Below are 24337 nucleotides of genomic sequence, written 5' to 3' on the forward strand. Positions count from 1 at the left end.
TTGTCTCATGTAGGTACCAATTACCCCCACCCAGGGTGACCAGACAGCAAGTGTGAAAAGTTGGGATGGGGGTGGGGGGAATAGAAGCCTATATAAGAAAAAAACCTCAAAAAATCGGGACTGTCCCTATACAATCGGGACATCTGGTCACCCTACAGGTGAGTTCCTTCCCCCACCCCTACCCAGAGACCACAGCAGCAAATCCCCTCCCTCAGACTGTGCTGCATTCGGCTCTCTCTAGGACCCAGCAGCCCTGCTCTTACATGCTCCACTGCTTCCCATCTGTCCGGGCTCCCAGCAGAGCGGTGCCCCCAGACCTAGTGGTGCCCTAGGCGGCTGCCTATTCTGCCTATGGCTAAGAACGGCCCTGTTTGGATGAGATACATAGCTGTTCTAGCAGATTGTTAGAGCTACAGTTTAAATGGAGGCGGGAGCTTTTTTTAAAATACACATACTATGCCAATATTTTGTGACATGCGTGTATTCAATCTGAGGTCAGAATAATGCTTAAATGCATACCATTGGGGAAAATGCATCCAGAGACCTTCCATCAGGGACACATTAATAAGATTGCTCTAGAATTCAAGAGCATAAGCACAGAGTCAAATCCATTTACTTTAGTGAATTTCATGATTTTTTTTCCAGATGGTGACCTTTTTAAAAAAAAGACTGACATTATGTAAGAAACAATTTGGTTTTAGATGTTCCATTAGTCAAGTAATTAAGTAAAACAAAACATCTTATAGGTAACAAATAAGTAAAACAAGAAAACATCCCCACTGTTGGAACTGGAAGGGAATACAGGTAGTTATGCCATGAGCTAACTTCTTACTGTTGCTAGTAGAATAAAAAAGGGCAAAAGCTTAAATCAGACTATCACTCAAGGGAGAGGCTGATAATCAATTCTTCCTCCTCACCAATTTGAATTTAGCAGGACTGCTATTAAAGAAAGGTCAGTGTTTCTAATAAAGTGGAGAATACTTCTTCCTTGAGTAAATATGATATCTATAATGCTGCTAATGAGCCTTGTATTGAAGTTTTTTCTCAGGCAAACTTCCACTGATATCAAGGGTTTGGGGATTCAAAGGACTGTAGGACTGAGCCCAGTATTAATTAAATGTATAGAACCTAATTCAAACCTATTATAAACAGGGGCAGACCTATTTAATTTGGTAGATTTACACTCAATAATACAAGAACTAATTTATCCCAAAATATTCTGCAGAGAAAGTGGTTGTCATGCAACGTAAAACTACCTGAGAGAACTACTAATTCATTTTTTCAAATGATATTTATGTCCTGACTTTACCCAATACATTTTAAATGTCTTCAGAAATGCTAAACAGTGTCATTATGTGTTTGCTAGCAAAAAACTAAAAATAGAACAAATGGTGCCATAAAAATTAGAAATTTTTGTAGGAAAGAACCATATATTTAAATTTGTAATGATTATGGAATATTAATTTTAAAATTCATTAAGAAATGTTTACACTAAACAACATATATAATATATTTCTTGTTTGATTTTCAGGCCTGCCTTGAAGGTAACTGTTTTTAAGCAGAGACTGATTTACATACAGCTCTCCAACTGCATCTTGCAACGCTGTGTATCCATAGGAAACAAGGTCAAGTCCAAAGGGCATGACAGAGTAACGGATAATCTGAAAATGGAAAAATAGATCTTAGACACAATTTGAACTGTTTTGTAAGTAACAAAGTAGATTAAGATATATCTATAGCTTTAAATTTAAAGAAGTACAAAACCAACAAGAATGTATAGAGCAGAGCCTCAATAATTTTCTCTTGTCATAGAGTCTGATTCCAAAATACTGAGGTATTGAACATACATAATTCAAAATTTATTCATGTATTTTGTCGGCTAAATTCTGTATGGTTTAAAAATAGTGCAATAAGGTTTTAATGGATAACATTTTGAGGGGAAAAAATGCTCAACTCACTAGTCAGGATGTGTCTTTGATGGATCCGAGAGTAGGGTGACCAGATGTCCTGTTTTTAAAATGGACAGTCCCATTTTTTGAGACTTTTTCTTATATAGGCACCTATTACCTCCCACCCCTGTCCCTTTTTTCCCCCCAGTTGCTATCTGGTAACCCTATCTGGGAGGGCATCTCCCCTCACCCTAGGTAGTGGGAGGGGGAAATTCTCAAGTGAGAACAGTTGGGGAAGTACTACATTGTGGGGAGGGTATTGCCTCTTTCTCGTTCCCTCTCCCCCATCAGGCTGTGGAGGAAAAGGGGGAGGACCATGACCTGTCTGCTCCTGCTCCACTGAACAGCAGTAGAGGGTCAGGATAAACCAGCTGATTGGCTCTCACCTGCTGGACTAGGGGAGGATTGTTTCTGCTTGCTGTTGGCAAGTAGCCGTTTAAGCTCTTTTCCAGGCCCACTTTTGTGTAGAGCTGGATCTCACGATGTCAGGGATGAGGCTGATTGCCAAATTTTGTTTGGGGTCTGGAAGGGATTTTTGTTTTCCCATATGGAAAAATGGCAAACTGCTCTGTGGGTTTTTTCACCTAACATCTAGCATCTGAAAGGTTTACCTGGGGAATTTAAATTACATTCATTGCAACTTTTGAAGTGAGGTCTCTATAACCCCAATGGGCTGCTGGGGAATGAGCCTCATGCACAACACTGCATAGTGATGGGCTTGCCTCTATGTTTCATGCAGCATATGTCTCTCCTCATCCCTTCTACCTCTTGTGTGGAGGAGAGGAATGGGTTGGGACTCTGACTTCCAGCCAGGGTCTCCAGACAGGCCTGAGGGAATAAAGGGGGCATTGCTCCCATATCTACCCTCAGGTTTGTAGAACCCAGAACCACTGATGCCAGGTGAAACCCACACAAGAGCAGTCCTGCCAGGTAGTTTGTATGTGGGAGGGCGGGGGTTCCCCCCATTGGTCAGTAGTTTTAATAAGGTTGCAAGCCTCTGTATTTAACTATACTATAGCACATTATTTCTGTTGCGTGTCTTTTACCACTAACTCAATCCTCAATAAAAAAGTTTAATTGTATTTGTAAGATAGTCTTCTAATAAAAAAATATTTGGATCCACTGAAAAACTTATATCCAGTATTACACTGACCCTAATCAGTATTTTCCTGCTACGTTTACAGACCAATGGACAATCCCCTACATACAGGTTTTTTCCATTTTCTGCCTCTGGCTGCAGCAATTGTTAGTAGCTATAAATCAAATTCTTATTAATTTAAGAGGCATATAACGTGGTCTGAAAATTGTATCACTTACTCTGAAAGACCCTAATTATTGTCAGTTTCACCAGGCTTCTGCTGAATTTGGCCAACTATCTCACTAAGATCTTTATTCCATTTTGTAAAATCTTATTTTACCTACATTTGATATCTTAAAATGATCTAATACATATCTACGCTTCAGAATCTTTCACACTAGCCAAAATATAAATCAATATGCTTTAGAATCTGTAGTTTTATGAGAATTCACTCTGATTTATTTTTATGCATTTTTAATATCAATATCAGCTGAAAGTTCTACCAATGATTATCTTTGTAAATTATACATATTACTAACCTGCAAAGTGAGATGTATGTCCTACACCAAACAACTTATTGAAAATTTAAATAAAACCAATAGTAAATATTTACAATTAAAAATAACACAATACCTCATACTGACTAGAACATCTCCATCCCGAAATACAAATAGAAGAATATTTTCTTGAGTGACATCATGGAAGTTGGCGTTCTTTTCATTTGCAAAGAACAAGTCTGGTTTCCACAAACATTTGAACATTGTAGGATCCACTGTCAGTGTATCTGAACCCCTCCAGTCATTGGGCAATTTAAGTCTGGGGTCATTCCACTTTTGTCTTAGGAAGATGTTGACTCTGTAATCCTGATGAGAAGAATTTGCAAGTGTATATTAATCTAACAACAAAACAGAAAAACAATACAAAAAAGACATGCAGGTTCTAAAATGAAAAAATATCTATTTAGTTTTTGTGGTTTTCCTCTAATGGATACAGCTGATCATTCTTCAGCACCCAATCTTCTTGGTTTTAAAGGAATTAGCTATAAGATACATAAAGTTAGGTTACATAAATGCTTTGTTTCTCAAGATTAGCCATGTTAAAATTACAATACTATGGGTCAAATTCTGCCCTCACTCACATCTGTGCAGCCCCAATGACACCAATGGTGCCACATGTGTGTAAATGAGGACAGAGTGTTGTATCATATTTCTACAATATATATATATTTCAGGCAACAGGGTATCAGGCAGGGCCCATGCGTATTTCACATTTACATCAATGACCTGGTAAGTGTAAACTGCAGCACATGCTCCAGTTGGTTAGATGGTATGTTAACAATATGGCATTACATTGTCAAAGAAGAAAATAGAGCAGAGAAGTAATACTAAGGACCCACAGAATAAACAACAAAGAAAAGAAAAATGAAACATGTTTCTAAATTTTTGTGTCAGTCCACTGCAAACACTTACATGCACGCTTAACTTTAAGCACTTGAGCAACTCCATTGAAATTGTCTTAGGACAGCACCTATGTGTGTCCTTAATTTTAAGCACGTTTAAGTCCATTGACATCAAAAGGGGCTTTTACTATTATTATTAAACGTTTATATTGTAGTCCATGTGCTTACATACTGTCTTTAACAAGGGAAGTTTTTCTAAATCAGAACCTGAAGTAAATGGACAAATTTTCAAATCTGCTGAGCTCCCAAGGGAGTTGGTGGACTCAGCACCTTTGAAAAACCAGGTAATTAAGGACTTGATCCAAAGCCTACTGATGTCATTGGAAAGATTCCCAGTGACTTCAAAGGGCTTCAGAAGAGATCCTTATTTAGTTAGATGTTTGAATATGGATTGAGGAGCCTAATTTTTGGCATATATTAAGAATCATGTATTTAGATAGTGGAACCATGGTTAATACGCAGTGAGAATTTAATAAAAGAAAAATCTTGCCAGACAAACTTGATTGCCCTTTTTTTTTTTTTTTTTTTTGAGAAAGGGTCACAAAACTGGATTAAGGAAAATAGTAGATATATGACAGGGTATTTAGGCCCCAGTAAAGTATTTGATACTGGGTCTCCTAAAATATATTCTCAAATCAATTCCTGGTGAATGACTAAGCTAATGATAACTGAAAATAGCAGGACTGAGCTGGGGGAGGAATCCAATGAATTACCACAGGTATTTGTGTTACATCCGGTTTGTTTAAATGAAATCTTCCTGAGTGATACAGGAGAGGAAATAATGTCATACTAATGAAATTCACAGATGAAATTGCAGTCCTGTAGGAAATTGGGAGGAGTTTCAAACATCAGTGAGGACAGAGATATAATACAAAAGGGACTTAAAGGGATTTAAAAAATGAGCAAAACACACAATTTAGATTCATCTTGAAAAAAGCAGGTTAATATCTCTGGGGGAAAATAATCCCAAAGTAGACATTCAGTCTGAGGGAAAAACCTGAAAAGCTAACGCAGAGAGAGTGAGTTAATAATGCAATATGGCAATAAGAGAAGCCAATGAAATATAGGATGCACACGTAGGGGTGTGATGAATGTAGGTTATTTGTATTTGACCTGATACCAAATAGTTGGCCTGGGCATTTACTGACTATTGAATATGAATCCAAACAGTGGGATGGGGCCAGAGAGGGGAGTGATCAGAAGATTGGAACAGACTGTGACAAATGAAAAAGCTTTAAAATTTAGACTTCCCTTTCCTAAACCAAATTCCAAATTTAAATGCAAGTCTTTCACACTACTTCTGCTAATGTCATTGGGTCCAACAAGGACTAAGCTATTGAATATTTCTCAACTTTTATGTCCATAAGAGAATGCTTCTCACCCTGGTACTCAGAAAAACTACCAAAATGACTTACTGCAGTAGGGAGTTCCCAATCACTACCATCTGTGCTTTATCAATAATCAAATTTACCTTCGCTCATCCTGGGTAACAAACATGGGTATAAGTGTGATCAACTGTACATTGATATTACATTTCTTTACATTCTTCCACTGGGCTTACTCATATCTTCAGGTGCCTGGAAAATTAAGAATTTGTATACTACACATCCTTCTGCTTTTGGCATGGTCACCTTTCTGTGTGTTTCATTTATGGACCAAACATTTACTTCAAGATTGCATAAGTGACAAAACTGGCTCTCAGGGAGGTCATTGACCTCACACTAATACACACTAACACATTGCTGAGTTGCATATTTTAAGCAAAGAAGAACCACATTTCACACTTCTCAGGAGCCACTGGACTCCTTTTAATTTTTCAGGCCTTGAATCCATCAGATAATAAAACCTCTCACAATTTATGAACAACAAGATACAATCCTCTTTGTGGATGAGTAGATTTAACTTAGTTTAATTTAGAAATTTTATATGCAAATATTTAAATTTCACACTTACCATCGTTGTCTCTTGGATTGATCCAAAGCTGTTAATGAAAATGTTGACTGTTACATCGACTGGAATTCCTAAAGAAAAAAAAATAGAAAATACACAATGTAAGGTTTAGGGTGTGATTCTCTTGTGAACTAGTGACCATTTATACCATTCTGGCAATGTAAAGGGTCCTTAAATTGAACTGCACCCACTTTAGGGCCCCTTTTAAATGTACTTAACACTGCTCTGGCACTGAAATATAGGTAAGAATCAGGCCATTAGTATTTTTTATCTTCTAATATACATTTGCCAGATTAAAGATATGGTGTCCAATCCTGCTCCCATTAAAATAAAAATTATGAAAATTATTTTCATTCTGGTGATAAGAAACTAGAAAAATTCCTCAGTCCACATATCTAAGCTTAAAATGGTACATGAATAGTAAATTGGAATCGTTTGCAAATGTAATGCTTCTGTGTTACCACAAAACTCACAATCTAGTACCAGCCCCTGTATATAGTGTAATGGATACAGACAACATACATACAGAGGAAAGACATACTTTCGTCTCTCTTCACTGATTTGTGACTTATACTGTCATATTTGGTTAGATTCTCCAGACCAACTGTTCTTTGTGCAAGTCTGGTGTGAGTGTGTGAAGGAGTTGGTGGTTGTGGTGGGGTATAAAAATGGCCCTTTGCAGTTTCTTCATCTGCAGCACAACATAATTTAACTGAACCTGAAGGTTGCTCTTATATACTCTTCCCTGGAGACTACAACTTGACATGAGGGGGCAGCTTATGTTCTCCAATGACCCTGAGAGCTATGCTGGCAGGAGTTTTAATTCCTGGTGGGGTCACCCAAGATGGACGGTCAAAGGATAGAAAGGGACCAGATGAAAAGCAGTCCTTTGGTCCTCCAGGTTGGGTTGAGAGAGAGGCCGACACAACACGGTAGCCTTTCCAGCAACCAGCATGATGGACAGGGATGGCAGAATCTTGTTTGTGTCCTAAATAAAGTCTGACAACATGGAAAACATTCAGATTCAGAATCTAACATAAATTTTATTTAATTAATATTGTTCCAATTCATGCTGCTAAGACTGACTGGTGAAAGTGTAGATTCTACCTTACGTGCAGGCTTGATACTATGTCACACTGAGTCCCTCCTGCAAGTGGCTGTGTGCCCTCAACTCCAAATGCCTTCAGTGCCATTGAGGGTGCTCAGTACCTTGCAGATTTAGGCCAGGTCTATGTGCAAGCCAAGTAAATCAGTCATGCTTGAGAAATATTTTAACGTGGGAAAATCACTTGTCAGAAGATATTCTTCTTCCTCCATTACCTCCCTCTGAAATGATGTAACATTTCTCCTCTTTCTTCTTCAGTCCTGATTCATTGTGGACTGCCAGCGATGGGAGTAGGTGGGAGGGAAGGAATCAAATATTGACAATAAGATTTTGGGCTATATGCCTACCTATTGCTGAATATCAAGTAGCCTATTAGGTGGTCAGGCGACCCCTGTGACAATGCCTAGTGTTGAAAATAATTGAGTAAGCTTCCATAGTGAACAAAAAAGGGGTGAGGTTTCTTCTGAGGTAAGATATAGTATTTGAGGTTGGGAGGCGGGGTTAATACTTTTATAAAGTGAGTTGAATAGATCTATCTGAAGAACTGTTTCCCACTGGGAAGAGGAAAAGTCTTTATCTTGAGGACAAGGTGGTAATGGCAGATCTGTAGCACTCTCCTCAGAAGTACAATCAAGATTATAGCTTTCCAGAGTAGTTTTCTTCATACTATATATGTATGTGTGTTACAATTCTATACCTACACACGCATATTTATATGCGATTTTTAATGTGGCAAAAGCCACACTCACAAGCTGCAGTTTAAGTAGTGTAATAAAAATTGATTTTTTTTTAGAAAGAATCTCATTCCTGGAAAACTTAAGATGCAGCTGTGAGAATTATCACATATTATTTAGGAGGATATATACTCCTGTCATTATTATAACTGTACAGAAGTGATAGCTGCTAAGGGCATGTACTTAAGCATATGAACCACATTAATTTCCAAAATGCAGCAACAGGACTTAGCACAGGTTTAAGGGAATTATAACTTCTGTGTGCTTTAGAAATACTAACACGGTAGGGCCTAAATTCTGTAGTATTTTCATGATCATCGATAAGAACCTCCTTACAAGCAATTAAATAAAACTGTTTAATGTTTTAAAAAATACATTGCCTTGAAAACAGTATTCAAATACTAAATAAAACCATTTAAAACCATATAATTTAATTTTTAAAAAGCTATTAATTAAAAAAATCCCTAAAAACACTCCATGTGTTAGCAGCACGAAATATGCATATGCTATCTATCCATCAGCTAAAAAGGGTAAATATCTTTCAGCAGTTTCACCCCCTTTTCAGAAGTTTTATCCTGTATCTTTCCAGAAATCTAGTTTCCACAGATTCTGTGCATGTGAATAACAAAATAAAAAATAAAAAAAGGAAATGTTAATAACATGACAAGGTCGAAAATGTCTTTTATATGCGACAAACCTTTGAAATTTGGTCTTATCCTGGGATCATAAGTGAGCAACAGCCTATTCAAGATATTGCTGGTAGAATTAACAGGTACTCTTGCAAGATCTTCAGCTGATTGCTGGCTGTGAAAAGCGCATTGGTTATTGTTAAGATAGTAGGTACTGTAATTTTGAACTTCCTGAGTCATTTTAAAATGCCATTCAAACTATCAAAAAGGCATCATACATATACACCTCCCCCAAGTTCACTTCTTTCAAGTAACGTCTATAGTAATTAATCTTCCTTTACCTATCTTACTCTAATACACTGTAGTACTGACATTTCAATATTTTCTTCATAATGTTATAAAAACAATGAAAACTCTCAGTTTGATTGTAAACTAAATAAAAAACTAAAAACATCAAATAAGCAAAAATGTACTAATGACATATTGGAGATGCTTTAATTTCTTCATTAGTAGAAGCAGCCTACAGGACTATTTTTAGTGACTGTCAAATTAGTAACAAACAAATTGACAAGCAATTTTAGGAGCCAAAATATTCAGAGGTTTTTGGCAGTCTATTGCTTTCATGTGACAGACTCAGCTATCCCACAGAGAGTTAAAGGCTTTTCGTAATTTAATTGGTAAATCGTGATAACCCTTTTCAATTGAAAAAGAGATTGCAGATTCTCATTTTACTTTTGCCGGGAGAATTGCAATCCTCATTAACCTTCCCATTACAATTCATGTTTCGGGTGATCAGTAAAATTAGTTAGCTTGGGATAGGTAAGTGTAGCTTAGCTACTGAACTTTGATACTAAGGTCAGCAGGCACATGTGTGCATACAACACCACATACACACACACACCCCTCCTTGCAACTCACCCATGCAATTCAATGGACCATCCACACACACAGAGTCTGGTGAGATTATGTACATGTGGTTGTGAAATTCCAAGACTCCAGAGTAACCTCAAACAAAACTCATGAGAACAAATGAAACATCAAATCTAAGCCTGTTTGTGATTTATCATATGACTAAACAAATCTATCATTTTGTACTACTTACACCCTGATTCAGACTCCATAGGAGATAAGACAGTAAGTTTATACACAAGTGTGTTGCATCACCTAACCCAGACGGTGAGGTTATTTCATACCTCACTCTAAACTGAATAGTAGGTCACTGGACCTAATTTGCTCAGCTTGTTACGATGTTTCAGTTTGCTTGTACATATTTTACATGAGGATTCAGTGAATGTGTTGAGAGCTTTTGATGTTACCTTTGTTCATAAAATTTACAACTAAACGCTGTGCATGTGGAAGACAGAGTATATTTTATATTTAGAATCCAAGATTACCTCCTTGGATGTGAAGTATGGTTTCGCTTATTAGAGTACTACCCTCAACTTGATTATATTAGTGTAGAGGCTGTGATTATAGGAGCAGCAGCATCTCTACATGCTGAGAAGCACTTCTAAATGAAATAATCAAGTTTCTAATATCTCAGACAATGGATCATCATACCAACAGGATCAGTCTTCCACTCATCCACATATTACCATAATGTATTATTGGCTGTTTCCCCAAAATGTAATATGTGCTATGATAAAAAGGATACTTTCAGGAACCAAAATCATAAACTAAATGGAATCCCAGAAGATTTATACAACAGTGAAAGGTCAGGAGTGCACAATGCATCACAACTAGTTTTACAATTATAACTTTCAAGATGCTCCAAAAGAAGGTGGGGGGGGAGGGAAAACACCTATAATCTATATGAGAACTTTCCTTGCCGATCCCGCAAAGCTGAATAAACCATATATCGTCTACCAGCAGCTGCTGAGCTAGCATGAAAAACCTGATATTTAAACTACCTGTAAACCTGGCTTGATTAGGGTTGCCAATTTTGGACGTTTTATCATATGACAAACTTTAAGATTCAACTTTAATTCCTGGAGACTCCAGAACAGTCCTGGAGGGCTGTCAACTCTTGGCTTGATATTCATTTCAATCACATCCATATAAAACAAGAGTAAAACCACTGAAAACAATAGAGATCATAGTCAGACAGACAGGGCCAGACCCTGCCTAAGGCTTATTTTTGTTACTCCTATATATAGCGGAGTCTTCCTTTCACAGGCAATAGCATTTCTTTCCAAATTATATATGTCCAGCATTTAAGATATGAAACATTTTAGAAACCCTTGTTAGCAGCATAAATTACCAGTTTCTGGCGCACATTTCTAAACTGTCCTGGTTGCTATAGTATATGATTATAGTACTAGCCCAAAGTGGTTAAACAGTGATATCTGTCTGACTCATGTAGCATGTTATCTGTGTATAAATTAAATTAATAGATTCTACAAATTGGGAGATGGCAGACATAAGTAAGAAGAGAGCAACAATACTAAGAGAGAGCTAGAGAGACTAGGAAATGAGCAGGAAAAACAAAAACAAAAAGGAAGCCAGATGTAGAAGACATTCAGATAGGTTTACTGATCTCTTCATGTACCAGGAATAAATGACTGTGGCTCTTGTTTGAGACCAATGCAGGTTCAAGTAAGTATTTGATTGAGAGAGGAAAATCAAAATGTGACAGATTGAGATTTCAAACCACGTGGCTATTTATTAATGGGGATAAGTTACAACTTGGGCAGGAAAAGGTGATTTATCAACTAGAAATACTACCAGAATAAAACCATACACAACTTGAAACAGTCTATTTACATCCAACAACAAGAAACCAAATGATCTGTAATCAACTACTCACTAAACACTAGAGCAGATACACAAAACTAAGTAAACTGCTTGAGCATTAACCGAATATTTTAAAATACATCAACCAACCACAATAGCAATTAATACAACAATTTGGCTCTCATATACTGTATACACAACTTTGCACCAAGTAAGGGAAGGGAAAAAAGGGAAGAGGCTAAGCAAACAGAGTATTTACAGAAAATTAAAATGCACATATCACACTCCAAGTGCAGCTGACCAGCAGTACAGACACCAAGAGCCTGATGAATTGATGGGAAATAATCCAAGAAAAAAAAAATGAAACGACACGACACGAGCCGGCAAAATCCGGAGGAGACCCTGGCTGAAAGGGTGATCAGGCCTTTCAGCTAACAAGCGGATACTCCTGCCGTTTTTGGCATGAGACCTAGTTTTATTTGAAGACTCTTACTCGTGTCAGCATCTGATTGGTCCCTAGCTCCTTCGCCTTCCAGGTTCCGAGCTGGTGCCCTCTACATAAACAGATCTGCACCCGGCACACTACTTTTTTGAACACGACACCCTACTCTTCTGCACATGGCACTAACTTGACCCACAATTGACCAGACAGGAGGTTCAAGAATAGGCACATGGCACTATAATATTGCACACCGCACCATAGTGTAGCACACGGCACCAATGTGACCCTTTGACCGAAAATTGGCCATACAGATGCCATGTTTGAGCATAGGTTTAGGGTTGCGACAGCTCTGTGCAATCTTAGTTGAACTAGAGATCCATTTCTTGACATAGGAAATGAGACACAGACTATTATTGTGAAGTTTTCACATTCAACATCAATCACCAGGATAGCCAGTTATCTGTGGACTCCTGTGGGATAGCTGACGTGTACAGTCTAGTACAGAGCGGGCCAACCTGTGGCTCCGGAGCTGTATGCGACTCTTCAAAAGATAATATGTGGTTTCTGCTAGGAACCACTCTGGGGGAAAAAATGGTGGATACTCAGCACCCACCGACAGCCCTATCAGCCCCTCTCTCCTCCCCCAGCACCTCCTGCCTGCCGAAGGCCCCCCTAATCAGCGCCTCCTCCTCCCTCCCCCTGGCCTCCTGCTCATTGTGATCAGCTGTTTCGCAGCATTCAGGAGGTTCGAGGGGTGGGAAGGGCAGAGGAGTGAGGATGCAGTGTACAGCCTCACCCCTCCCTCCCCCAGTGCCTCCGCCTCACTCCCTGTGCCTCCCGCCCACCACAATTAGCTGTTTTGCGACACGCAGGAGGCTGGAGTGGGTCGGGAAATGGGACAGTGTTTTCCCCAGGAATTGAAATGGAGGGGAGGTGTTTGAATTTACGGTAGGGAGGTGGAGTTAGGGCCAATGAGGGGAGAGACCGTGAGGGTGAAAGTGGGCTGTATGGCACCATAGTAAAAATCTTTGATGATAAATCTAATAAAATTAACTCACGTTTTAAAATCATCACCACACAAATTAAAGCTGGCTACTCAAGCCTTCTATGAAGCAATACATCTACATCCTTCTTGCTTTCTTGTTATAATTTTGCACAACTCTGTTAATGAACGTCTCGAAAGCAATGCATTCATCTTTGGTGGCTTCTCGTGTGTCCGGTACTTCCATTCCTTCAATTGATATGCTCATTAGTTCATTCACATGATCAGGCAGAAGGCGACTTCTTTCAGAACACAAAATTCTACTCAATGATGAAGAAGAATTCTGTAGCTACTGTGACTGGGAGTAGCAAGAAATGATTTCCTACTTCTTTCATCCCAGGAAACATAGAACAAAGATCAGGTCGAGCCACTAGTGATGATAAAAAAGAAGTGGAAGTCAAATCTTCATTCATTCGTCGTATGATATTCCACTCTGTGTCCAAATTCTCTATTCTGTCCTGAGCACATGGCAGCCGCATTGCTGATAGTGCCTCACTCCACTCAACTGTCGGTGTTTTATAGGACAGGCATCTGTAAAAGCTGTTTAGAGGTTGAGTAGAATCTAGAAGTTGCTGTAGTAGATTTTTAAGAATGAAGTCTGTGTACTTTTTAAGTTGTCTTAACAAACACTTCTTGACCTCTTCACTTAAGGATTCGATATAAATTCCTTCATTAGTCAATTTCTGGACTGAAGTCTTTACTTCTTCCAGTACTTTTTCAAAGGATAGCTCTGATTGATCGAAATGTAGCTTCTATTGCTGGACAAAGATCTATTACTGTTGTAGCAGATGAGTTGATGGCATTTTTTAATGACCCAAGGGACTTACAAAAGAATGGCAATAGTCTTCTCTGAATGTAGTAGCAAAAGTAATCCACTATCCTCACTACTTAGATCCATCACATTTTGGTAGATACTTTCCAAAGCCAGTAATAATGGCTGGAGTAATTTTAAGACAACAGCCAAGGACTTCTCATGAGAAAGCCAGCGGGCTTTCCCAGGTTGGACTAATTTGAACTTCAGTCCCAGTGTATCTTCTATATTTTTCAAGCTATTCAGTCTTTTTGGACTCTTTCTGAAAAAAGAATATAATGAAGACATCAAATTTGTAGCTTTTTTAATGTCTTTTGAAGAGTCTGCAGCTTGTACTAGCACTAGTTCGAGTAGATGGCCTCTGCAGTGTGTATAGGAGAGATTAGGGTTACACTTTTCTCTGAGCAAAACTTGTGCTCCACCATGTCTTCCAGAGAAGTTTGCAGCTCCGCGAAATGCACAAGCAGCCATCTGTCTGGGGTCTACTTGACAAGCATTTAACTCTTCTAAGATGTGGGTTGTCATGGATGCAGCCAATGTGTTGTCTATAACTTGAACATCTAGAAATGCATCTACTGGCCTACCACTGACATCAAGATAATGTACACAATGACTTAATACTTGATTCCCATTTTCATCGGTGCATTCATCAGCCATGTATGCAATCTTTTTGATTATGGTGAGAGCGTTCTTCACTTTTTCAACTGTTGAGTCTTTCACTGTTGCACCGCATGCTTCTAGCCAGTCAGTTGAGTTTCTTGCAGAAAGATAGTGAGCATTTGCTGGTCTTGTTTGGAACCAGTGTTCAACTTCAGGATGAACAAGAGACAATGCACTTAACATTGACCTCCAGTCTGTAGTGTGTGGTATCTCTTGCTTAAATAGAAAGTATGATGCCACAACCATATTTGTTCGCATGAACTGTGTTGTGTCTCCAGCATTCTTAACAGTCTCATTAAGTACTTCTAAAATTGGCATTGCAAGTGGCCTTATAAGGCTTTCTGCATGTTGATGCACTCCAGAGGCACAGTGTTTTGCAGCCTTTTCACATAATTTGTCAGCATTGGCTTTGCTGATCGGTCTGACAAAGCTCCTCCACTTTTACCAGTTATACCATTAGAAAGCTTTCCTTCTTCATAAGCTTTTTTACAAGAGTGGACCAGTAGCCTTCTTTTGTAACGTCAATAAATGGGAACACTTAGACCGACAAACATCGGGAACTGCCTTTAGGTTTTGGAGACACTGTTTTTTCAGTAGGTACCTGTATTTGTGCTTCGGGCTGGTTGTATATAGATATACCACTTGAACCTTCAGATGAAATGTTGATATATTCTTGGTTCTTGATGTGTTCTTCACCTTGGTTGGTTTTTGAGGCCTTTGAGTGGAAAAAATTGTTGCATTGTTTTTTGTCTTTTCATTTTCACTTTGACCTTCAACATATAAAAGAGATATGAATAAATTAAATGTTTTGTTAGGATAATGCAAATTTAGCATAAGGATAATGCAAATTACATCAAAACACAGAACAGTTCTAGATTTCTAAAACAAAAACAAATATTTAATTTAAATTGACTTTTGGAAAGTAAGCCATCATGGGATAAGAGGGAAGTCTTCTCATGGATCAGTAACTGGTTAAAAGATGAGAAACAAAGGGTAGGAATAAATAGTCAGTTTTCAGAAGGGAGAGAGATAAATAGTGGTATCCCTGAGGGGTCAGTACTGGCACCATTACTGTTCAACATATTCATAAATGATCTGGAAAAGTGGGTAAACAGTGAGGTGGCAAAATGTGCAGATTATACAAAACTATTCAAGATAGTTAAGTCCAAAGTAGACTGCGAAGAGTTATAAAGAGAATCTCACGAAACTGGTTGACTGGGCAACAAAATGGAAGATGAAATTCAGTGTTGACAAATGCAAAGTAATGCACATTGGAAAACAATCTCAACTATACACACAAAATGATGGGGTCTAAATTAGCTGTTACCACTCAAGAAAGATGTTGGAGTCAATGTGGATGGTTCTCTGAAAATATCCACTAAATGGGCAGCAGCAGTCAAAAAAGAAAACAGAATGTTGGGAATCATTGAGAAAGGGATAGATAATAAGACAGAAAATGTATTGCCTCTATATAAATCCATGGTACGTGCACATCTCGAATACTGTGTGCAGATCTGGTCACCCCATCCCAAAAAAGAGATATTGGAATTGGAAAAGGTACAAAGATGGGCAACTAAAATGATTAGGGGTATGAAATAGGAGGAGAGATTAAAATGACTGGGAATGTTCATCTTAGAAAACAGATGATTAAGGGGGGATATGATAGAGGTCTATAAAATCTTGACTGGTGTGAAGAAAGTAAATAAGGAAATGTTATTTAATCCTTCACATAACACAAGAATTAGCAGTCACCCAATGAAATTAATAGGCATCAGGTTTAAAAAAAACAAACCAAAAAGGAAGTACTTCTTCACACAACACACAGTCAACCTGTGGAACTCTTTGCCAGGGGATGCTGTGAAGACCAAAACTATAACAGTATTAAAAAAAGAACTAGATAAATTCCTGGAGAATAGGTCCATCAGCAGCTATTAGCCAGGATGGGAAGGGATGCAACACCATGTTCTGAGTGTCCCTAGCCTGTTTGCCAGAAGCTGGGAATGGGCAACAGGGGATGGATCACTTGATGATACCCCGTTCTGTTCATTCCCTCTGACGCACCTGGCCTTGACCACTGTCGGAAGACAGAATAATGGGCTATATGGCCCATTGGTCTGATCCAGTATGACCATTCTTATGTAAAAATTAATTATAATAATAAAAATGTTTAGTACAGAAACTTCAACAAAATGACCTCTCAAGATAGCAATGATGTGAGATAACCTTGACAAATAATGTGTTTTAAAAATCTTGGCCTACTAGGAAGCATATTTATATAAGTTTCCATTCCGAGTCACAAATCTAGCATTCTGGAGCAAAGTCACTAAAATATCATCCAACAAATAAATGTTTATACAACTTGCCCCTCACTTTTCCCTCCACCGCACCCTACTCACCGGTGTTGTCCTTGGCCAGTGGAGACTCAGAGTTCCAAAGGTGCTTTCACATGAGTTCTCCTCCAAGGTGGGGGACAAGAAGGCACCTTGCTCGTTCCTTCAGCTGCTCACTGTTTGCTCTGGCCACTGTTGTTTGTTGTGTCACCATTCACTCCGTTGCTCTGTTGCCAACGGCCCTGAGCCGTCACCTTCTGCTGACACTGTGACCTCTGCAAATTGGTCTCTTGAGGTTCCGCCCAGGTCTCAGTGATTTCTGCTGAGCTCTCAGTGGGGAAACCTCGCTGCTAGTGCAGTCTGGGCCATCACTTCCACAGAAAGACCATCCCACAGCAGGTCTAAGCACTTGGACCTGATTATCAGTGATTTCAGCTGTTGTGGTCACTTAACAAAAGACTATGTATGGAGCCTAATCAGCTCTGTCTTTAAATGGTGGAAACAGGCAGGTCAAATAGTACTTGTGACTCAGGCAGATCATCAAGCAAAACAGCTGTTCCCACCCTCTCTCTTGATGCCCTCAATCAGCACAGGCTAAATACAGTTCTACTGCTCTTTACTCGTACAATAAGAATAACGTTTCATTACCCCCTGCATTCAAGTGATTTGTAACCCAACCGCAGCCAAAATCTATCACTTGGGCAACACAGCTCTGTTTGCTGGATATCTAGGTAGATTAGGTGTGAATGTAAATACAATCTGGTCCTGAAGCCTTTCCCCCCAGCCCCCACCTCATCACTGGCTGTCAGGGAGAGCTCATTTAGACTTTGCATACAAATAATAATTTGAAATTATTAACTTGGCCAACATCACCGAAATGAATGCACCGACATGGTCATAAAAAACAACAGTTGTATAAGGAAACTAGTCTATGTTTATACTTTTCCAGATACATGTATTTTATCATACACTGTATATGCTTTTAAAGTGTGTATTAATGTTTCAATTTCAATTCAGATTTCCAAACAATCACCAAATTGGCAACACTGCATGTAACTAGTTCACAAAACTGGGCGAGGGGTTGGGGAAATTCAGGGGAGATGTAGAGAAATCCCTGGTGGAGGAGGAGGAGTGAGGACACGGCTCACTTGGGGAAGGGGCCAGGAAAAGATGTGGCGGAGGTGGGAGGGCTTGGGGCCGAGGCCGGGGCCTGGGACAGAGCCAGGAGTCCAGAACCCACTAGCTGGCATCAGCATCTCCTTAAATAAAGCACACGGTGACTAGCTGGTGTGGAAATTTTTAATCAAAATTTTTCTTACACTATCTAACAATGGAAGGCAAGTGCAAATAGGAAAGAAAATACACAATGAAAATCGAGGGTTCCATCTGGAGCGAGAGAATAAGTACTTTTTTGTTGAATGTAATGGTAAGGCCATGTGTCTTCTTTGCCAGACATGCATCTCTGAGTTCAAATCTTCAAACTTGCGGCATCATTTTGCTCTGAGCCATGCACACTTGGATCAAGAATTCCCATAAGTTTCTGAACTCCACACTTTAAAACTGAAAACTTTGAAAAAACAAACAGATATAGAAGCCCAGTTCTTCACCAGATTAGCCAACCAATCGCAGACTGTAACATTAGCCTCCTATTATGTGGCCTGACACATAGCTTCTGTGAAAAAGCTCTAATCTGAAGGAGAGCTTATAAAAACGTGCCTCACTGATGTGATTTCAATCCTGTCGCCAGAGAACAAGAATCTACAGAAGAAAATTTCTGGCCTGCAGCTTTCACGCCACACAACAGAATGCAGAATCTCCTACCTGAACAGTAAAATCAAACCGCAACTGCACTCGCAGCTTCAGCAGTGTGACTATTTGAGCATCACTTTGGATGAGTCGTGCCATGCACAGGATAAACCTTATTTGTCCGCAAGTTGTCTGACAATTGTGTTGTAAGGGAAAAACTCCTTGATATCGTGTCTCTAAAGGACAGAACTCGTGGACGAGATCTAAAGGAAGTGTTGATGTTTGTAGTTGCAAAAAGTGACTTGCCTTTACAGAAGCTCACTGCCATTGCAATGGATGGGGCTCCGTCCTGTGGGGATCTGAGAATGGATTAGTAGGGCTTTGTAAGTCTGACAAGAGCTTTCCCGATTTTAGATATTTCACTGTATTATTCATCAGGAGAAACTGGTATCTATAAATCTCAAATTTTATCACATCGTGAAACCTGTCTTGCATACTGTCAAATTCATTCTCTCATGTGCACTCAATCACAGACAATTTAAAAATCTAGTTGAACTGGATGAAGATGACTCCCTTGCCGATTTGCCATTTCACTGCGCAGTTGGATGGCTCTCAAGAGGTAAAGTTATCTCCCATTTTTTCAAGCTCCTGGAACCAGTAAAATTGTTTAGGGAGGAGAAGCACAGAATACACCCCAAGCTTACAGATCCTGGATGGGTTCTAGGCTTAGCATTTCTTGCAGACATGCTGCTGCATTTGGATAAACTAAACGTGGACTTACAAGGAAGATTCTGGTTGCTGTCTGATCTAGTGCAAGGCATATTTGTGTTCATGAACAAACTGCAGTTGTTTCACAGACAAATGCTTGAGGGACAGCTGATGCTTTTCCCTCAACTTCAAGCCAGATCAAAAGAAGATGCAGCAGAACCCCTAAAACGAGCACAATTAGGCATGCGAGCGTGATTAAAGATCTTAAGGACAGTTTTGAGGAAAGATTCCAAGATTTGCAGCAGAAAAGACCTCAAATCAGATTTCTGATTGACCCTTTTAGTGCTGAAGCCGATTCTCTGAAGCCCCCTTTAGTCACTGATGAAGCAACCTCCCAGATGAAAATAACAGAACTTATGGAAGATGACAGATTGAAATCTGTTCAGAAGACAGAAGGACCCTTCCTTTCTGGATATCTGTACCAAGGAATAAATACACCAACATCAGAGGTGCAGCCCTAAAATTAATCACAATGTTTGCCTCAACCTATCTTTTTGAGTCTGTTTTCTGAACACTCATACACGTGAAATCCAAGCACCGAACCATTTTGACAGACAGCCATTTAAGAGAACTGCTGTGTTGGAGCACAACTGAATACAAACTAAACTTCAAGGTAATTGTTGAAAGCAAAGGTTGCCAGAAGTTCCACTAAGTAAAAGATTAAGTTGGAAAAGTTATTTACTTATTCTCATAATACAAGAACTAGGGATCCCCAAATGAAATTAACAGGCAGCAGGTTTAAAACAAATAAAAAGAAGTTCTTCACACAGCGCACAGTCAACTTGTGAAACTCCTTGCCTGAGGAGGTTGTGAAGGCTGGGACTATAACAGCATTTAAAATAGAACTGGATAAATTCATGGAGGTTAAGTCCATTAATGGCTATTAGACAGGATGGGTAAGGATTGGTGTCCTTAGCCTCTGTTTGTCAGAGGGTGGAGATGGATGGCAGGAGAGAGATCACTTGAGCATTACCTGTTAGGTTCACTCCCTCTGGGGCACCTGGCATTGGCCACTGTTGGTAGACAGGATATTGGGCTGGATGGACCTTTGGTCTGACCCAGTACGGCCGTTCATATGTTTTTTATTATCGTTAACTATAGATTATAAATGCATAATAAATATACATTATCAACTTACATAAATTATTGTGTGTGTGCACAGACACAGACACACACACGTATATAATCATTACATGTTACTGTGGCTCTTTGGCAGTGGATGCTGGTAAATTCTGGCTCCTTCTCAGGCTCAGGTTGGCCACCCCCGGTCTAGGACATTAAAGCTCAATCTTGCTTGCATCTAAATCTACATTTTCTTGCCTCTGCAACCACTGATAAAGCAATTTCCTCTAAAGTAATAGTTTCCCCTGAAACGTAATCCTCACGGCATGTTAATACAAACACATTTTTAGCCTGTGTGGTCACAGGCCAGTCAAAATATGATCTGCTGCCTCTGGAGGAAAACAACAGACAGGATGAGGAAACAATGACATTAAAGATTGAGAAGTGCTCATATACTATGGTGATGGTGACCATATAAGTAGCTAAGGTAGATAATCAGGGTCTCAGCCACGTGAGTGGCAGTCCCTGATATGAGAGACCTTTAATATTCCATGGAAACTCACCTTCAGAACTTAGTTACCATACCTACAAAAGTACATTGTCATTGCAATTTTGTGAAATGTGTTAGAGAGACAGAGATAGAGAGAGATCGGTTTCTTATTCCTAGACAAATGGGAAATATATAACCTTTTCCTGATTATCATTTCTCGTCATTTTTAATGAGCCTATTGCCATGGTATCTGGACACCAAATTTAAAAATTAAGACTTCATTAAGGTTGTCCATAAAAACCCTGTTCTCCACTCCTAAGTTCAGTCACTTTACTGGAGCAGTTTTGGATTTTTTGTTTTTTAAGGGTGGGGGTTAAAATTCACATTCATTTTGCTATCACTTTCCCAATGTCTCTATTACCTCAATAACCTTGTGATGGATTTGGAGATGCTCTGTGATATTTCATAAGTAAAGTATATTGGCTAGTTATAGGGATGGGTTTTTTGGTTTGATTACATTGGCTTCAAATCAACAAGAGGCTGTCTAGAAAAATAGGCAGGAAGGGAAAGAACGGCTCAAGAGGGCCACCTCTCCACAAACACTTGGTGCTTGTTACAGGGGAAGTGCCAAGACTATTAGCTTTTACTATTTTGCCTCTTCTCCACCCAATTTGCAAAAGTGGTTCAAAGCAGGAAAGGAAGAGTCCAATGAACGCAGGAGATCAAAAGAACTACAGCAGTTAAAAAAAAAAAAAGAACACTTTCTCAAGACAGAGGGTCAGTTGTTCTGGGGAACGAGACTAAGACACAAGTATCTGCTGAGAAATCTGGAAAAGTTAGGCCTGCATAGACTGCCATCAGGGAATGATAAGTCTTTAGGTAAGCTAGCCATGCAAGTAGTCCATTTGTTATTTTAAAATCCTCTCTCTAAACGCTTTGTTCTTACTGCAAAATAAACAATACTTTAGTTTAAGAAGACTCTCTGGTCACTATATACACAACTGGTCACAGACTCCCAAAAAGAAGACCGACAGGCGCCCACGTTCAGTTGGACCTGGGGGTTAAGTACAGTTGATACACAGAGCACTGTAGAACAGGGCCTGGTCAAAGGGCAGAAATACTGTGGAAGTCCACCGCAGGAAAGGTAAAGAAACAAGGCCTGACAGCTGAAAGGAGGGTGCACTCAAAGAGGCCAAGAAGGGACAAAGATACAGTTAACGTTGCAATCATCACAATACAGTAGAATACGTTGGACCTCTTAATAATCATTAACTGATCAGTAACCATTAGCAGTACTGACAGGATGTAACAATGACTTTAAATGAAAGATTTCCAATCATCTCACCTGTATAATCCCTGCAAACCATATGGATCCTATATCGTCAACACGAATTCTCAGACAGTTTACCCATATATGATACGGAAGCAAGGCATTATCAAATGTGTGGTGGAGGAAATACATTTATATTGATGGTGGTGAGATCAGGAACTGATTCATTGACCAAAAGGTGACTCTTAGAACTCTTGTTCAGCTCAGCAAGTCTGAGCAGACATATAGGTGGCATTCTCAGTTTGAAGTCTATAAGGCTTCCTTGAGTTTGTCAAGATACATTACGTCTCATTTTTTGGGCTTCTGAGACATACATATGATGGGATTTATTGTCTCACACAATTCACTGAGGTTACAGGGAATCCTTATCCTAACAGACCATGTTATACAAGGATAATTATTTGGGGAAAGAACTGCTAATGAATACTGTTTCTCATTGTCTTGCTCTCATATCAGTTACCTCTTGTCCTAAGATCTCATTATGCTGTGGCATCTGTAATTTTAATGAGTGTGTGGTATACACCGTTGACATGTAGCATGACTATGAGGGAAGAAATAGACATGTCTCAGCCAAGTTAATCCATGTGTCATTTTATAAAACACTGTACTACTGTCCAGACTGCCATATGATATGTAAACCAAGTTGCCAGAACCTCCTTATAGCTTAGACATTAGCTGATTTAGCATCTTGTCCCACTATTGAAGAGTTCAAGACTGCTGGTTGACTGATAGAGAGTGTGGTAAATAACACTGCTGTATTAACTTCAAGCATTTTAAAAAAAAACAATATATCACTCAAGCGGACTTTGATTCTAGCTTATCGAACCACAGTGATATGAGCAGATGTTTTACACAAACAGTGATACATAAATAACAGTGATGCAGATATCGATAAAGTAAAAGGCAATGCAGTGAAACATAACATAATGCAATAAGATATCTGACATATCACAGTAAACCACAAGCACTATTACTTTTGATATGAATTATTAGTCTTTTGTGATGTGGGCATTTGATATTCTGAGTGATATGCATCATATTGTAGAAAAGGTCTAGTACCATATAACTTTTTTCAGTATGAAGGGAATTATACAATATGTATGTGATAAATATCAGCATTTAAATAACTGCCCCATGTACAATATATCCATTTTGGGACAAGCACTGAATGATATCAGGAAGAATAATCCTCCAGAAATTCAAACATGTTCACATGATTTCTCATAATATTATTTTAGATCTGTATATCTCTGAATAATTAGGTGTATACTCATGTAAACAGATAACTGCTAGTATCCAACCATACATTCCTTGCATACTCAACATTTCTCAATTTAGTGGGAGTTTTTACATACACAAAGGCTTCAGGATTGGCCCCCAAGTGAAGTATATACACAAACTAGTGTTAGCATTATTATATATATATACACATGAAACATGGCCAGCATCTGCCTCTTTTAAAGAGCACCACGCAAAGAAACATGTTTTAGACTAATCCACCCACATTTTCGCTTGCCATGTTCTTTTTTTCCTAAATATGTGCAGCCACACACAGATAACATACAGATCTTGGGAATAATATTATCTTGGTTAGAAAATATAAATGGAGATACATCACACATACTTTAGTCAATTTTTAAAGATCCATTTGACAGATCTGAGAACACAATTTACCCCTTAAATTTCTTCTTATATGGTTGTATTGTGGGACAGATTTCCAGGGGAAGTTACAAGTGTTTCTCAACCTAGTAACTATAAGAAGAAATACAGGGACAGATTGCGTAACCATTACTCCCAAGGAGTAGTATCTAAATCACACCAGTGGTCAAAATACATGCAGTATAGCCACACATGTGAGCAAGCACTACTGAGTGAGGGTTGCATAAATAGGCCCAGATTATTATGTGTAATATTACAGTATAAATATTTTACAAAAACAATATAATGCCCAGTTTATACAGAATTTTGTCTCTTTACTCTCCAGAATGTCTATTCATATTGAATAGAGGGCTATCCTGA

The 24337-nt window shown here is 38.9% G+C and overlaps 1 protein-coding gene across 3 annotated transcripts in view; it reads right to left on the reverse strand.

Moving 5' to 3' along the window:
* Positions 1–24337, reverse strand: part of GLRB (glycine receptor beta) — a 73114-nt gene that overhangs the window by 40162 nt on the left and 8615 nt on the right. For all 3 annotated transcript variants that reach the window (XM_030565136.1, XM_030565134.1, XM_030565135.1), the window contains exons 3-6: positions 8973–9079; positions 6440–6507; positions 3661–3890; positions 1579–1661 (exon numbers count right to left, since the gene is read on the reverse strand). In XM_030565136.1, the coding sequence (XP_030420996.1) occupies positions 1579–1661; positions 3661–3890; positions 6440–6507; positions 8973–9079 (488 nt within the window). The remainder of the gene's footprint in view (positions 1–1578; positions 1662–3660; positions 3891–6439; positions 6508–8972; positions 9080–24337) is intronic.

The sequence above is a fragment of the Gopherus evgoodei genome, chromosome 5 (genome assembly GCF_007399415.2).
Source record: "Gopherus evgoodei ecotype Sinaloan lineage chromosome 5, rGopEvg1_v1.p, whole genome shotgun sequence".
Taxonomy (NCBI): domain Eukaryota; kingdom Metazoa; phylum Chordata; order Testudines; family Testudinidae; genus Gopherus; species Gopherus evgoodei.